Source organism: Trichoderma evansii (genome assembly GCF_050947405.1).
Source record: "Trichoderma evansii strain SZMC 28006 chromosome Unknown GGI43scaffold_20, whole genome shotgun sequence".
Taxonomy (NCBI): Eukaryota; Fungi; Ascomycota; class Sordariomycetes; order Hypocreales; family Hypocreaceae; genus Trichoderma; species Trichoderma evansii.
Window position 1 is genome coordinate 202,828 of NW_028145186.1, and position 16,186 is coordinate 219,013.

Here is a 16,186-nt window from a genome sequence, read left to right on the forward strand (position 1 = left end):
GGTGAAAACTAGATATATAAACATCTCAAACTCTCCAGATCTTAAAACACAACATCATCACAAGCTTCAGACTTAGAAAACAGTATCTCAGTATCACTTCTGGATTCTGAGATCCAAAACTTCAACCAATTTTCTCGCAACAACTTCAATTTTTAATTCCAGGAATCATGGGTCAAACAATCAACACTTGGACCTGCTGCAAATGCGGTATGGGCGGACTAGTCTATCAGACCACGGTTCAATGCGTCCAGTTTCACTGCCAGCATCCCCGATGCACATGCTGCAGTTATTTCACTGAAACAGTGGGAACCACAAAGTCTTAATGGTCTTGTTACGAATGCTTACGGCTCGGTACGCTACATCACATTCAACTCGAGCATGAATGCCAACATACACTTGTCCAGGTCGCAGTCAGACTCGACTCGCCAAGTTCTTTAATTGGGGCATTCATCTCATCATAACCTTTGGCACACACGGCGACTATTTATTGGAATTAGTCTCACAGCATAAATCCTCTGTCTCGCCATTCTCTGTGTTCACTCTTTTTATATATTTCTTTATTTTTAAAGGTGGCAGGAAGAGGAGGACACTATCGACGCTATACATCGGAGCATATCATCAGAAACCAACTTATTACTTGTCATACTATGACGGAGCGGCAGATTCTCAAGTTTGGGCTAGGTGTATATTGAGGCTCACCTTGCTGAGTTGGAGATCTCACACAAAATGGCCAACTGTTCAGTTCACTTCACTTGATACCATGCCTGATAGATTTCTTTTAGATTGGCAACTTAAAAATTAGATCATTCATTTTAATATACCCTTTGTTGAACACTTTTTAGTCTGCTTATATGAAAATGTATTTGCCGCGCCATGATTGCTTGGACGAATGAAAGCTTTTCCCATAAAGCGGCTCGGTACACCCGTCCCCAGAGGATTTCAACCACTCAGAAGCAATAAGTTGTCATTTCTCACTTTTAAATCTTGATTAGATACAGCTGCTGCCGCTTTGGTGAGAAAGGATCTTGTACTCTACTCCACTTAAAGAGGCTCTTGATTGTACCTGCAGGCGGCTGAGCCTCGCCTTGCCTCGCCCTGCCTGCCGATAGTAGCGGTGAGATGCTACCAAATCATACTAGGAGGGGCTCGTTGAAGATTAATTCGCAATTTTGACTGCAGGATTGGAGGGTGAAAAAATATACTGATAGTGCTGACGCTGATGCTACCATTTATTCGAGGCGAACAGAGCTTGGTGAGTGGGAGGCGTGGCTGTGAAGACATGGCGCCCTTTTTTTCTCTTTTTTCCTCTTTTTCTTCATTATTTCGTTAGGCCGTTAGTTCTAGGCCATGGATGCCTCATTATTTCACATGACGTTGCACCGCCTTCTTATGTACATCATTATTCTCCGCTTCTTAGGCGTGGTTCATAAGTCTTTATCATTATGAACGTATCACGAATCCTTGACAAACCCATATTCTAGACCCCTTAAAGAGCAATCAGCTCTGATGGCGCATCTTTTTGCCATTATGAATATGGAGCGATCCAATGAGTCACAAAACGACATGCTCCATTTGCGCTGAGATGGCTGTAGAGTGTATATCAGCTAGCAGCGATCGAGCTTTGCAAAGGCGAATTCTCGATAATATTTACATCTCTCCATGGTGGCAACATACTATGGCCACGTACTTGGATAATTACTAGTATCTAGTTATCGGAATGGTGTAGCATCAGTCAGTGCTCGCTATGTGATGGCTGCAACCACATACGATCGATCCCAAGACCAAGCGCCAAACATGCGTCAATAAACGAGTAGCATTATGTACCTGCATACAGTAAGTATGTATAGTATGCATCAAATTCATGGGAATTTTTTATGGTACAATGAAAGGAATTACACAGTTTATAGTGAAAAAAAAATAAAAATAAAAAATAAAAAAAAATAAAGGCACCGCAGACAGTGGCTCACCAAAAAAAGGTAAGAGGGGCCAAAAAGTGTGCCATTACGAGGAGTCGAACCTCGGTCTTCAGTGGTTTGTAGTAATACCACAAACTGATGTCTTAACCGTTGGACCATAATAGCAAGGCACTTGTTATGACAGTATCCACTTCATAATGATATTATAAGGGAATACCACTACAATCGAGATATCGAAATTCGCCATGCGCAGCACAACAGTAAATGCTGACAGCCTACGATGTCTCTATGGCACAATAAATGATGTGGTTCATCCTCCTGGAGATTCCAGTCGAGGCCTACGATTGAATACAGCTGCTAAGAGTGGAAGCAGTCTCCTCCTAATGCTGGTTGGTAAGGCTAGCTAAGCAAGAGACTGGGCTTCCATAGATACCCAAAGAAGAAAACAGAGCGTTTACATTTTACCTTCTAAGTGTTATAGATAGCAAGGTTTATTAAGACATTTCTTGTAGGAATCCAGCTTTGTATTCATTCTATTCCTGAAAACTGCAATGTGTTCTTATTCCCCGATTCATCTCCCAGACGTTATAGGGTAGGCGACGACTGTCCCAATACTGTAATGCTGTGTAACCTCCGTCTGGTAGTAATCCACTGGACGAGTATTACTCCTGTCATAATCGTAGCTGATATAATATGAGACACTGACTAATTACCAACATGCCCTTGCATAGATGTGTATCACCATAGCTGTTATGTAAACTTTCCACCGCACTATGTAAACGCCGAAACTACAAGAAGCTCATAGACTCGACGCTGAGACTTTCAGCCTGTGAAAATCGACTCTTTCCGTCCCTGGTAGCTGGTAAATTTGGGTGTCTCATTCCAGAGGACGACGTCGAATATCGTGGATGCATGCGATTGAGAGAATCGAGTGGCTTTTCGAGGGTAAGATTAACACTCACAGCCGCACGGCATGGCAAGCATTTGAGTGGACGACCTCCCTGGACTTGGCACGGCAGCCCGAAAGCCCCCATGCTACTTTCTCGCCAATAGGACGCCTTTCAGGTGCCTCAGCTGCTCAGAGCTGAGGTTTTCATTACGATGCTTGAATACTTGGTAGCTGAAAATGTCCACTTGTTAATACTACCTTACATGTACCTCATGCCAAGGGCAAAGCGCTATCGACAGCCTGATGTCCTCTTCCCCGGTTTTATTTCATACCTGGCACGGCTTGGCGTATGTGATGTCATCTTGTCTTGTATACGGGCAACATGCTCCGTGATACTTGCTCGATGTTACGGCAAAACAGCCACAACTTGATGCAGGGCGACGAATACGGAAACAGAGCAGCCGCTGCAATGTTACCTACCGGAAAATTTCCCTGTTTCTTGTCCCGATCCATGCAACAGGCGGTGATAAACCGGACCATCTTTACGGGCCAAGTGCTACTCAATTGTGATAAGCTCATAAAAACACAATGTCGCCGAGTAGCACTGGAGTGATTGGTTAAAATATATTTTCTGCTATATCACACATATGGAAAACTGGAAAATTGCCACTGGCAGATAGGTTTCACCTGGCTTCGGAGAGTGCGAACATTGTCATCTTGTAACACTTTGTAATCTCGTCGGTATCATCTTGGAGTTGTGGCCGATGACTGGGTCGGCTCATCACCGAGGAGCCGACGAGTGTAGCCACTACTATTGATAGCAAGCTGAGCACCGCGTAAACGGAAATACGGTACGCTTTAACTCCAAATTATCAGATGGCACGTACATGAATAATGAATACTACTAGACAGATGCAGCAGCTGCTCCAAGACACACAGACGAAACCATGCGTGTGTGTAGCACTGGATGCCAGTTCTGTCAGATTAAAAATCCAAAGTCTTTGCCATTGCCAAAGGTGACGTGCAGTAGTATTGAGAGGGAGGCTGCAGGTAAATAGTCCCATGGCTAACTCTAAGTAAGATAGAGTAGTAGATGGAGTGGCTTAGCTCGAACTTGTTCTTCGGCTCCCATACGTCCCTGTTTTCCTCCCTTGCTTCTTGTATGAATCCGGGAAAGTAGCCTTACTCCTTAAAGGAAAATGTATCATATGATGCCATGAATTTATGGAGCTGAGGAGGGCTGAAGTTCAGCTGAAAAGGGATACTGTTCTTGGATGAGTTTCAGTCAGCCCGCAAAGCAAGGGCCATGTACATGGACAGTCTATCCCAAGTTCCAGTTGCACTGCATAATTCTCATTACGCAGAGACTGCTGCCTGGCCAACGTCAAAATCAGGCCAGGAACACGGCCTCTGCCTTTTGGTTAGCGTTAATTGAGTGGCAATCACACTTCATCCCTACTCACCGAGTGGGGGCCGGCTGGAGGGCCCGACGGTCCGCAGATGGGAAACCCTTGCAAGAAGATCTGGTTGGCTCGGACCTGGAATCTAGATACAATATGATTATCTAGATGATCGATAGCCAATTGTGATGCCTGGGGCGGAGGTAATCTTGCAAGAATAGAATACGAGTCTCGAAAGAAGCTTCTCGGTGGTGCGAATGCTGGATATGAACGAAGCTGGAGCCTCAGGCAAGGCTTGTAATAGTGTCAATTCCTTCCAAACGATAATAATAGTCAAATAATAACTTTGAGAGCTTTGGTATAGCTGTTTTTCTCTTAATCCTCAGAAGATACTTGCTGAAAATAAGACTGCTATTATCACGGAGACATGCAGTGCATGTATAGAACTATTTTTTTTTTCCTGCATTGGCCGAGGCTATCATGGATGACCACTCCAGCTGATTGGATCGGCCATGCGGAAGCACATACATCCAATTCATGAGCCAGGCCTGTATTTATTCGTGACATGCATTCGGAGTGGGTAAGCGGACACTGTCCGAGGCTGAGTTTGCATAGATGAATCCTTCAAACTCAGAGTCTCTTTACAGAAACAATTCGTTGAGATGTGGGATCAGAGTATCGTTATATTGTTTAAAAGATGTGATACTCCATTATAACACAAAGTTCCAGAATGGAAACAAAAAAGATTCACTCTACATGTTGAATGTCCTCGTCGTAGCATGTAGTGACTTTGCTATACAGCTGTCCAACTCCAGATTTTGAGATGGATACACGACAAGTTCGATGAAAATCTTAGTTGATTTCGGCTTGAGCTGAACTGACTCGATTTCCCTTTTAGGATTCTAATTTACGTTCTATCACCTGAAAGAAGGGGAAAACTGGGCATGACACCCTCCCTCCTTTCCCCGGTGATGTTGCACGGCATCATATGAGATATCCACCTCACCGCAAAGTGTGCATTAGTGATACGGTACCAATGAGGAAAAGCAAATAATATATCTGAAAAGCTGAGATGGTTTACCAAAACTTTGTTGGGAAGCGGTGCCAAGGAAGATAGTCTTAGGTAGGGATGCATACAGCTCCTGTGTTTGTGTCGCCTCGCCGAGTCGAGACTTGAACAGGGAGAAGACTTTGCGAGGGCGTCTCAGTGATGACACTGGTGTCTATGAAATATAAATATGCCGTCTCCTGCTTTCACGGAAGACCTTTCTTCTTCTCCATCCTCTCCATCATCAGCTTCCACCTGAGTCACTTCCAGTCTCTACTTCAGCACCTTTGACAACTTACTTCCTCATCTTTGAGCCACTCCGCCAAAACCATTTCAAAATGAAGTTCTTCACTGCCGCTGCTCTTTTTGCCGCCACGGCCATTGCTGGCCCCGTTGAGGTTCGCACTGGAAGCCCTAGCATCTGTCCTAGCGGCCTCTACAGCAACCCCCAATGCTGCGCCACTGTGGTCCTCGGCGTTGTTGGTCTTGACTGCCACGTCCGTAAGTTAAAACAACATAAGTTTATACAACTCGAATACATTCTAATTGGCGTCTTATAGCTGGTGAAACGCCAGGTAACGGCGTCGACTTTAAAAACATCTGCGCCAGGACTGGCGCCCAGGCCGTTTGCTGTGTCGTTCCCGTTGTAAGTCATCATCACTCTCAACCATGTACTGATTTTGCTCGATACTAAGTGTTATTTCTTCCCTAGGCCGGCCAAGATCTTCTCTGCCAGGCCCCCGTTGGTACCAACTAATGGGTCATGTATTCACGATAACCTTGTATCGATGACCACCAGTTCTAGTATGAAATACTGGGAATTTGGGCCTCAATATATAATAGCTGGTGATGCAGGGCGTGTAGATATTCACTTCTAGTGCTCCTTTTATTTATAATAATATTAGTAGACTTTATATCATATGTCTTTCGTATAGATTCTTCTGTTATTGTCGTGTTTTCTTCTTTGTCCATGCAATGTAGTGTAGGGCATCGAAATGTGAGGCTCATTGGTTCGGCCAGGCTCATGTCGTCAACTCTCCACCTCCTGAATAACAACAATGCTCAGCATCTCTCAAAGTTCTACATAGAGGCATATAGAGGCGAAATGCTCATTATTCACTCGAGTTTTCAGCCATGAACATAACACCAAATCATCAACTCTCATTACCGCGTATATGTCAAATCGCCTAACTCCAAAACTGTACTACAAAAAAACACACACTTAGACAAGAAAAGAGCAAAGATTCCAAAGACTCGAAAAAAGCAAACCCTTTTTTGCAACTCATCCCTCATCCCTTCGCCATCAAAAGAAACAGCAAGAAAAGAAAAAGAAATTAAGGAATTGCCCCCCTTCACCTAAAGAAAAAAAAAAAAAAAATACAAGAAAGCTTGAGAGGAATAGTGAAAAAGATCTATCACAAAATGGCCTGATCCTCCAAAGTAAAAAAAATAATAATGGATAAAAAACACATAAAAGTTAGAGGGAGAGAGAAAAAAAGAGTTAGAGCATCTCCCAGAAGCCAATTGCCCACCTAAAAATTGATATGACGTCTCAGCAATATGACATGAAATCCGTGATGAACCAGAAATAGCCCGTAAGTAAGTGTCCATAGCGTCATACAGTCGGGGAGGTCAGGGAGCCATGTTGAATCGCATCTTCTCGTTCCCAAAGGATAGCAGAAATAATGCACTCCCCAAAGAAATCATCTTCTTATTCGGCTCTTATACTGAGACAGAAATCCCAGAGGCTGCTCCGCTGACGGTGATGGTTGTGCTTTCTCGCTTCTTTCGTTGGCCTTTGGTCGCTGCCGCGTTCTTAACCAGCTTGATGCTGACCTTTGAGTATGGCCTCTTGGCCGTCTTTGCTTTTGCGGGCTGAAGGGTCTTTCTGGGCTTTGTAACCTTTGTGACCTTGGCAGACTTTGGTTTTACCACCTTGATGGATTTTAAAGTCTTGCCAGGCTTCACTGCCTTGGCTGACTTGAGCGGCTTTTTGACCTTTGGCCCCTTGACGGGCTTCAATGCCTTGACAGCCTTGAGAGTCCTGATAACCTTTGGTTTGTCTTGAGTCTTGCGCTTCTTTGCCTTGTTGTTGGGGTCCTGGTTCTCCTCGTTCCCTGACAAGTCCTTGAACTTTCGCTTTCCTCCTCGGCCTCCTTTGCCTTTGCCTTTGCCTCTCCCCTTTCCGGTATTCTCCTTGGGAGGAGGCTTGACTCCCTTGGGCTTGGGGCCCAGCACTCCTCGACAATTGGGCTGTCCACATAGACACTTTTGCACGTTCTTTGCAGAAAAGGGATCAAAGTTGTAGTCATACGTGAGCTCCTCGCCAGTCATGATGTGCTTATCGCCAGCGAAAAGAGCCATCCTAGGCTGCCCTGAGACAATCCATTTGATCATGCGGCAGTTGGGATTGCAGCTATGATTTACAAATCGAGCAATACTGCCCGTGGTAGCATCAATTATCATGTTTTGGTCAAAGCTCATTAAATAATAGCACTAATTAAAAAGGAAAAGAGAACAAGTATGTTAGTCAATCGAACATTGTAGACACGTGGTTATAGGAGCTGGAAGAGAGTTTTGGCATACCGCATTATTCTTGTAAACCTCATTCATTCGTCGTTCACATTCCTCTTCGGTGATAATCTCACCAGCATACTCCATGATGATTTGGTGAGGCCTAAAGCAGCGATTGCTGCGGACGCCATAGCCTCGGTCTGAGGTCTTAATCACCTCGACTCCAACGCGGTACTTGCCGCCTCTAGCTCGGCGAGCTGTGAGGTTGGCGAATGCTCGGTTCGTGCAAAAGGCCTTGCCAATATTGCAGTTTGTTTCGTCGCATTCGTAGAGCATGATTCGATTCTGGCAGCTCTCGGCGCATCCGTCTTCTGGGTTGCACACGCACTTGGACTGATAATCGAGAATGTGTGGCATCTTTTTCCAGATTTCCCTGGATTCGCCGATGAATCGGTCTAGGAGGTGGAATTTGTCAGTAAGCGAGATTATCAAAGGGGTGGTATATACGAGTGAGCAAAAAGAGACTGGGAAGCATACTCTTGGTCATCTTCTTCCACTCGTCGGGCTTGGGTTGGCCTGGTGGTAGCGGGTTGCACACATGGAATGGCAGCTTGAAGTCGCGGCCCGCCAGCAGGGTACGGAAGCCGCCAAAGATGGGCGCAGGCATGGTTTTGTTCTCTTTGCAGGGCCTCAGCTCAGGCAGTTGCGCCAGCTGCTTCTTCTCGGCCGCCGTCAGTCCTCGGACCATGTCCTTGGGCACGTCTTGGCCGGAATAGAGGCCGTGATCCATGTACTTTTTGACTCGAGGCTTCTTGACCTGGGGCGCAGGTTCTTCCGGCTCCTCCTGCTTGACCTCGATCTCGGACTTGTCGACTTTTGCATTCTTGCGCTTTCGCCGGCGCTCCACAGGCCGATTGGGGTCGATGTATTTGCCATTGGACCAGACGCTGTGCAAGACAGGCCGGTCGTCGATGTGGTTGAACTCTTTGGTGTCCTGCAGGCGGCGCAGCTCGCGGGACATCTTCACGCCGGTTTTCCCGACGGGCTTGCGCCCTCGCTTGCTGACAATGGCAGCGAGTTTGGTGGCGGCGGACGAGACGGGAGAGTCAGCGACATCGCCGCCAGTTGGGCCGCCGAAACGCGAAACGGACCGCAGCGAGCGCGGCGAGGGTCGCGCCAGGCGCTGTGCGCGCGGCGTCTTCTTCGTGGCGACTGCAACGGCGAGGTTCAACGCGTCGATGCTTGCATCCAGGGCGGATCCTCTGCCCAGCGCGGCCCCGACTTCGGCGTCGCCAGCAGTCAGCGTGGTGCCAGCAATGGTGCGACGTCTGCGGCGGTCGGCCACGATGTCGCCCTTGGCTCTTCTCTTTCCATGCGCAGCCGTGCCACTGAGCTTTGCGAGATTATAGACGGGTAGACTGGCACGTGCCCTTTGCGGCCGTCGCGGCGATGGCACCTCAGCCACAGGCAGAGGCGACGGGGCGACCGCGACAACGGTCGAGTCGTCAATCACGGCGATGACATCGTGTTTGGAGGTGTCTGAGTGCAGGGAATCGCTGTCGGTAACGGTCGTGGGAGGAGTCGAGCTGGACGACGCGAGGTTGGACGCTTCGTCGGCCGAAGAAGCCAGGCTGCTGCTGCTTTCCACAAACAGCGACAACGAAGCCATGGCTGGGAGATGTGCGATTCTTATTTCTCTCGAGGTTTTATAGCGACATGTGCACCCACATACGCACACCGATTGTCGACGGATGACAGGTAGGAGACGAGGAGAAACAAGCAAGCACGCAAGCCAGCAAGCCAAAAACTCGAAGTAAGAAGCAGAGGAAGTAAAAGGAGTAGAAAGAGAGGGAATATGCGGTGCGACTGGATAAGTGAGGAATGAAGGAATAAGGAAAAGATGCTGGGGGACCAATCAAAAGAGGAGAAAAGGGGAAAGGCAAAAGCAACAAGAAGAAAAAGAACAAGGACAATAAAGTTGCGCAGGTGGAACAGCTAAGCTGAGCTAGCTGGCTTGCTGGCTGGGAGGCAACGTAAGAATGAAGGAGGGAAAAGGTTTAACGTTGATGTTAGTCCAAAGTTGACAAAAAAACGCGGGTGCGCGCGTGGTCTAACAGATAAGCAAGGCGGATAGGCGGTTAGGACGAAGGGCAGGCCACGGTATATAAACAGCTCCTAGGCAGTAATAAGAGCAGTAAGCTAGTAGGAATAGCAGCAGTAATACCCTCTTTTTCGTTCTCTCTTTTTTAAATAATAATAAAAAAAGATGATGCTCGATATAGATTGTCTTTATTACAGCCCGTCTGCTGTATATGTGAGAGGCGGAGGATGCTTGGAGGATGGAGATTATTGTGGATGTCTGTATATGTGTGAAGGTGCGCGCTTATATTGCGCGTGGATGGATGTTGCCCGCCACGAAATAAGCGTGAGTAAGATGGCGAGTCAGAGACAAGAGCTATCTGGAGAACAGAATGATCTTCGTTCTCAACCGATGAGAGTGCGTGCTTTTGTGTTGCCGTACAAGCAATAAATGGCACTTTCAGACAAGAAGCCGCGAGACCTGAAAGTGAAGGTGAGCGGCGAGCAGCCACTTTTTTAATTCTCAATGCAAATAGCCAAGGCCTTTTTGCCGGGTTCCAGGGGTGGTTGGGACCAGTGGAGGGAGCCACAAACGGTGGCCAAAAAGCAATGAGACAAACAAATCCAAAGCTGAAGGTGCTGGGAGCCGGCGAGGGGTACTCGGCAGAGGCAGAGGCAGTGAAACCGCCAAAACTGGAGGCTCAGGGCGTCAGTCACTGGAGTGTATGTGAATGTCAAGTTGAGGATTGGAGAAAATGAGGAGATGACCATTGCGTAAGCATACCAATATTTGTCCTCTTGAGTCTCTAGTCTCGTTCCTTTGCTTGACTTCCTTGTGGCGTGGATATGTGTTTCTTTCTCTGCCACTTACGCACAATCTGTTGGCAATCTCTGGAAACAGATTTTTGAAAAGACGGCTCTCTTTTCTTCTAGATCACAGCGAGTATTTCTTTTGCTGCGGCTAAACGATACTTGGTGATGTATATCTGACTGGCTGTTCAGACTGTATCCAGCATTGCCAGACAAGAGTGTGCCAAAGAGAAGTGTCTGGAACCTCCCCTCGAGATGCAGCACTATATAGGAAGAGGGGAAAATTAAACGCGACGGCCAGCTGAGCACACACACAGAAAGAGGAGAAGAAAAAAAGAAAGTTGGGCGGCTGAAAAATGAGTGTGAGAGGCGTTCGAGCTAAATACTAAACCTGGTTTCGGCCAATATGGCATCCCAGCAGAAAACTACCAAAAAAAAGTTGCAGAGCCCTCTCCTGAGTTCCTCCCTTGGGTCGCCTGATAGATATCCGGCCTCGTTTCGCTTGGCATTGCCTTGCCTTGTCTCTTACTCCGCACCTTTTGACGAGCCTATAATAAAGCCTCTGCGTCTCCCTGCGTTGGGGGAAATAGCCTTATCCCAGCCGATGCAACGATGAATGTATCATGTAGGAGCCAATGAACCAGGAACGACTAATTGGAAAGAAAATAAAAGATACGATGAAATAAAAAGAAAACAAGGCTGGTAATAGAGTTGGATAATACGTAATATGCCCCCAATATCTGAGGTGGCTGTACCTATCTGGTGGAGTGTGATTTGCTTCTCCTATCGAATTACATTTTTACAGCCTCTTCTAATAGTTCCGATCCATTATCTCGCGATAATTCATGATTAAATTCTTTTTCAGCTATTGCATGTTTTATGTTCCTCTCATCTATGCACAGTTCCATGCGAGTGAACCATAACGCCTTCTTCATGACGAAGCACTCATTCAACGCTTCGGATATTCAACAGCAGCGACTGCTACACGGGAAAACAGCAACAAGAAGCAACGATAGCATCATCTGATCTACAGGCGTATTCGCATAGCGCTCACCGGCTGCAGGGTTTCCAGCCTCAGCCTGAGTCAAAATGTCTCTGTCTTCCTCATCCCAGGCTCCATTTCTCATTTGACGATACCAGCATCACGATAGAGACCGGCGCACTCGCAATGCTCAGCCCAAGCAGCTGATAAAAATGCCAGAACCAAGAAGCATAAAATTCAACCGAATACAATCGATTTTACCATGATAATGATGGTTTTTTTGCCTGAAAAAACATCGCACGCTTCCCGTCGTGGACGAGTTGATATGTTGCGGTGAACGCCACAGCGCATTATCGTCGAAAAAATAATCACTCGCCTACTAGGATCTTTCGCACTAGAGGAAAAAAAGTTACCAGGGCCGGAAAATGATTGTGTTACCATCTCATTACAATTTTTTCATTAAAGCTGTGATTCCCAAGGTAGCATTCGCTGATGCATGTGGCAAATTGATGGCGTGGCTACATGGCTAGAGACCTGGGGGCGAACTGCTCGGTATTGGCACGTAAAAGACGTGAAATGAATTCCCAGCATCAGAGTTGGAAATAGAATTGATCTCGCAAACTCGTAAAGTAACTTAATATTTTTCGATGCAAAAGGAAAAAGTGTCATCTGGAAAAGAGTGATTCGGCTGGGAAATTGCCGTGTACGGGAAAACATTACTGCAATATCACTGCATATTACGGCAAAACTGGCCTGAAACGCCACAAAGTCAGACACAATACAGTAAATAAGTAGTTCAATTACTTAAGGAGAATGATCATCGGAGAAATTGAAACTACATGAGAACCAATATCAAACTCATAGTTCAAATCACGTCAATAGCAGACGTTGCACTTGTTTGTAGCCAACTATCAAAAATGGGAATCTAATGCACAATATTTTAGTGCATGACATGATATCGGGGTATTACGAGCATACATGGGGCATGGCTGGCTAGCAGATTGAAAGCCCGCGCTCGTACGGATACGAACAGCATCAAAACAGGACAAAACAAACAAAATAAAGCATGCACTCCTCCTCTTCATGGGATGCAGCGCGGATATGAGTGGCGATTCAGCCTGGACCGCTTTCCTAAAGCAATCTTCCCCTATTCCAAGCAATTTCTGCGGCCTCTGCATCCTGGTGCGAGGTTCCAGCCTCAGCCTCAGCCTCTTTTGCCTAAGACTCCTGTTTATCTCCCTCAGCCTTGCTCTCTGCCTCAGCAGGGGCGTCTCCCTCTTTGGCCTCTTCGGGCACATCAGCCATCGCCAATTGCAATGATTCTGTGACACTTGGGCCGGTGCCGCCATAATCTGGAGCCAGAGAAGTGGCGAGGGCCGGAAGTTCATTGACTAAAGAGGTGCCATAGGCCATGGGGTGCATCTTCTTCAAGGTAGCAGCCGAGAGGATAAACTTCATGGCGGCAAACATCCAGCCCATAATGGCGGGAACATTCACAAAGTACTTGTGATAGAGCAGCTCTGGGTAGCCCGTGGCAAAGACGGAAATAGTCTTTTGGGTAGCGGCCTTGACCACAGGATCCATGCGGAAGAAGCTGACCGACTTGTAGTCGTGAACCTGGATCAGCTGATAAGGATCAGTGCCATCCTCTGGGAGGGGCTCCTTGATATCATTGAGGTTGAGCTGCTGCACGCCCAATTCCATAAGGGCCGCACGCCATCTGATGAACCTATATGACACGGAGCTGATTAAAAAAAATGATACCATGCTGTTTTTATATGATGGATACTCACTCATCAACGTCGCCAAAGGTAGCGTTGTTGTCCTTGATGGCGCCATAAACGTGCCAGGTGATGATGACCTTCTTGCCAGTATCATCCGTAAAGTTGGAAACGAATCCGAGGTTGTCAAACTTTTTCTTGTTGAAAGTTTCAGTCACCAAAGATGCCGGCTTCACCTCTTTTCTCCAGGTGAGGGCGTCAGTCAGCTGCTTCTCAGCGCCAGCCAGCTCGCCATTGTTGGCTCGCAGGAACTTCTGGAGGATGACCTGAGTCGGCGCATGGCTGGCGTCGTCAGAGAGCTCAACTCCCCACATCTCGGTATGGCCTGATCCCTTCTTGATCTCGGGTAGGCGGGCCGTGAATTGGGCGAGGGGCGTTTCAGCCTCAGTCTTCTCGGGGGCGGACATGATGGGCAGCTGGATCAATCAAGATGACGGTTTGAATAGAGTCAAGTGTAAAGACGAAAAGAGTGGTAATGGAGGAGAGAAAGAGAGATGAAAGAGAGAAGCAAGAGACGGCAAGGGGAAAGTTTCGGCAATTGCGTAGTAGCAGGCGGGAGCCTAAAGCAGCTGCTGCAGGTTCTGGTTGCAGTAGGAATTATGTAGGTAAGCTGCCAGGGTTGCAATCCCGAGAGATGGCGAGATGATAAGCACGAATAGTCGTTGGAAAAGAGGTGGATTGATGTGAAACTGTATGGAGCAGAATAGCTATCCTGGTAGATACCTGGATAGTATTTACGGGATAGGGAAGGGGGGAGAATGAAACGCTTTCCTATGGCGTTGAAATAGTTTGCACAGGGACTTGCGAAAGACCGAGCTTGTTAAAGCTCCTTGACCTTGGAGCTCGATCTCCGAAATGAGCAATTAATGACTAATTCCCGGGCTACAGACGCAAATCCGAAGCACTTGACCGTACCTTACATGTACTAAAGCTATAGTCATAGGTACCACGGCCAGGTAGAGTTACATCGTACGACAAAAATGCCGTCGACGTTGCCAGAGACTTCTTACCCGGCACTACCCCAGAAGCCTAACCGATAGGTACCTCTTTCGTACCTGTAAACCTTGTTTGAATACGAATTCAGGTCCCTTGTTTTCAGGACTGCTAAGATGTGCTCTCCTTGGCAGAGGGCCAGTCAACGCTCGCGAACGCCCATGGCCTAGCGGGACCCAGCTGGTGCTCACATGCGGTTGGTTGAAGCTCGTTATCACAATCTGATTAAATCACATACTAGAGGCCTAGCGAGCGGATAAACTACAGCTTCCGAAAACCTTCTGACTAACACTAAAGCAATAAACCAAAAGCGACCGCCAATAGAAGCACTTTGACGGAAGCATCTCTCTATGAACAAGTATATGCAAACTTTTACAATTATATCGTCGCTAATCAATTATATGGCGGGTTACTGATATTATTTACATATACAGCGTAATAAATACTACAGCTGTTATCGTTTTAATCTTGATGCTCTACTCGTATATCACGTGATGGACCCGATTACGATAACGTCACCACGCGCTGCTATGGAGGTACGTACTCCGTCAAGCCGCTGCCCCACCTTGCTCCCCAAAGGAGGCTCGGAGCTGTGACATCGAGCCCCGCGTATCCCGTCCACGTAACGAAGTACCGAGTCGAGGCTCCAACCACCATCACGACAAACCACCGCAGCAGCAGCAGCAGCTCCAGCAGCAGTCATGGTACGTTTTGGCCCGACCCAAATCTCTACTCAGCGGACCTTCTACCTCTTCTGCTTCTCCCTCCACCTGCAAATACTCCCCGAGAAGCTATAGCTGCCCCCCCAAAAGGAAGCTGACCGCTGGGCCTTGAACTGACCAACTGACCCGACGATGCTGCCATCTAGTCTCAATCACTGCGGCCGTACCTCCAATGCGTACGAAGCAGCTTGATTGCCGCCTTGACTCTCTCCAACTTCGCCTCCCAGACCACCGAGCGTCACAATGTCCCCGAGATCGAAGCTCAGACCTCCCCCGAGGTGCTGCTCACCCCCCTGACCATTGCCCGTAATGAGAACGAGCGAGTCTTGATTGAGCCCAGCATCAACTCGGTCCGCATCAGCATCAAGATCAAGCAGGCCGACGAGATTGAGAACCTGCTCGTCCACAAGTTTACGAGATTCCTTGAAATGAGTCGGTGCCCGCCGCGTTCCGCCATGACAGGATACGACGATCTGACAGTTGGATTATAGGAGCGGAATCATTCTTCATTCTGCGGAGAAAACCCATTCCTGTGAGCAGTGACTGGACAAAAGATTCTCTGCGAGCTCAGCGTGAAAGGGAAATATGTGCTAATTTGCGATCCGATACAGGGCTACGACATTTCCTTCCTGATAACAAACTTCCACACCGAAGAGATGTTGAAGCACAAGCTTGTCGACTTTATCATTGAGTTCCAAGAGGAGGTTGACAAGGAGATTTCCGAGATGAAGCTCTTCGTACGTCATATATACTGTGCTGCTGTAGATTGGATTGGATCTGGGCTAACATATAATCTCTCCTTCGTAGCTTAACGCCAGAGCTCGATTCGTTGCCGAGTCTTTCCTGACACCTGTGAGTGCTTTATTTCCCGTCTCCCCCTGGGACCCCCCTCTGCAGCAGGATTATCTAACCAACGCCTGATAGTTTGATTAAATTGCGATAAACATGTATCCATGAGACGGGGATCAAGGGGCGCTGAATATAGGTATAAACAATTGAGAGCTAATGAAAAAAATATCATTATCATTGTCCAAATACTACTTGCTACAAGT

The 16,186-nt window shown here is 47.3% G+C and overlaps 5 protein-coding genes and 1 non-coding gene across 6 annotated transcripts; 3 read left to right on the forward strand and 3 right to left on the reverse strand.

Annotated features, from left to right (window-relative positions):
• GGI43DRAFT_412726 (uncharacterized protein) lies at positions 1-834 on the forward strand. Its single transcript, XM_083206860.1, has one exon. It carries the CDS (start codon positions 383-385, stop codon positions 800-802), a length of 420 nt encoding a protein of 139 aa, XP_083057602.1. The 5' UTR covers positions 1-382; the 3' UTR covers positions 803-834.
• Positions 835-1,996: 1,162 nt separating this feature from the next.
• Positions 1,997-2,081, reverse strand: GGI43DRAFT_t176. Its single transcript has one exon. It is a non-coding gene; the product is annotated as a tRNA-His (tRNA).
• A 3,408-nt stretch (positions 2,082-5,489) lies between these two features.
• Positions 5,490-6,174, forward strand: GGI43DRAFT_412737 (hydrophobin). Its single transcript, XM_083206861.1, has 3 exons — positions 5,490-5,754; positions 5,814-5,899; positions 5,966-6,174. Exons 1-3 carry the CDS (start codon positions 5,592-5,594, stop codon positions 6,008-6,010), a joined length of 294 nt encoding a protein of 97 aa, XP_083057603.1. The 5' UTR covers positions 5,490-5,591; the 3' UTR covers positions 6,011-6,174.
• A 453-nt stretch (positions 6,175-6,627) lies between these two features.
• Positions 6,628-9,734, reverse strand: GGI43DRAFT_177263 (uncharacterized protein). The gene is made up of 3 exons (XM_083199799.1): positions 8,305-9,734; positions 7,840-8,222; positions 6,628-7,749 (listed from the first exon to the last, which is right to left on the reverse strand). Exons 1-3 carry the CDS (start codon positions 9,434-9,436, stop codon positions 6,976-6,978), a joined length of 2,289 nt encoding a protein of 762 aa, XP_083057604.1. The 5' UTR covers positions 9,437-9,734; the 3' UTR covers positions 6,628-6,975.
• A 3,122-nt stretch (positions 9,735-12,856) lies between these two features.
• GGI43DRAFT_386537 (CRAL-TRIO domain-containing protein) lies at positions 12,857-13,826 on the reverse strand (the record flags this gene model as incomplete). The annotated part of the gene is made up of 2 exons (XM_083203805.1): positions 12,857-13,367; positions 13,432-13,826. 2 exons carry the CDS (start codon positions 13,824-13,826, stop codon positions 12,857-12,859), a joined length of 906 nt encoding a protein of 301 aa, XP_083057605.1.
• A 1,142-nt stretch (positions 13,827-14,968) lies between these two features.
• On the forward strand, positions 14,969-16,141 carry GGI43DRAFT_412744 (actin-related protein 2/3 complex subunit 4 family protein). Its single transcript, XM_083206862.1, has 5 exons — positions 14,969-15,116; positions 15,281-15,566; positions 15,626-15,666; positions 15,746-15,871; positions 15,942-16,141. The coding sequence occupies exons 1-5, from the start codon at positions 15,114-15,116 to the stop codon at positions 16,053-16,055; spliced, it is 570 nt and encodes a 189-aa protein (XP_083057606.1). The 5' UTR covers positions 14,969-15,113; the 3' UTR covers positions 16,056-16,141.
• The last annotated feature ends 45 nt before the right edge of the window (positions 16,142-16,186 follow it).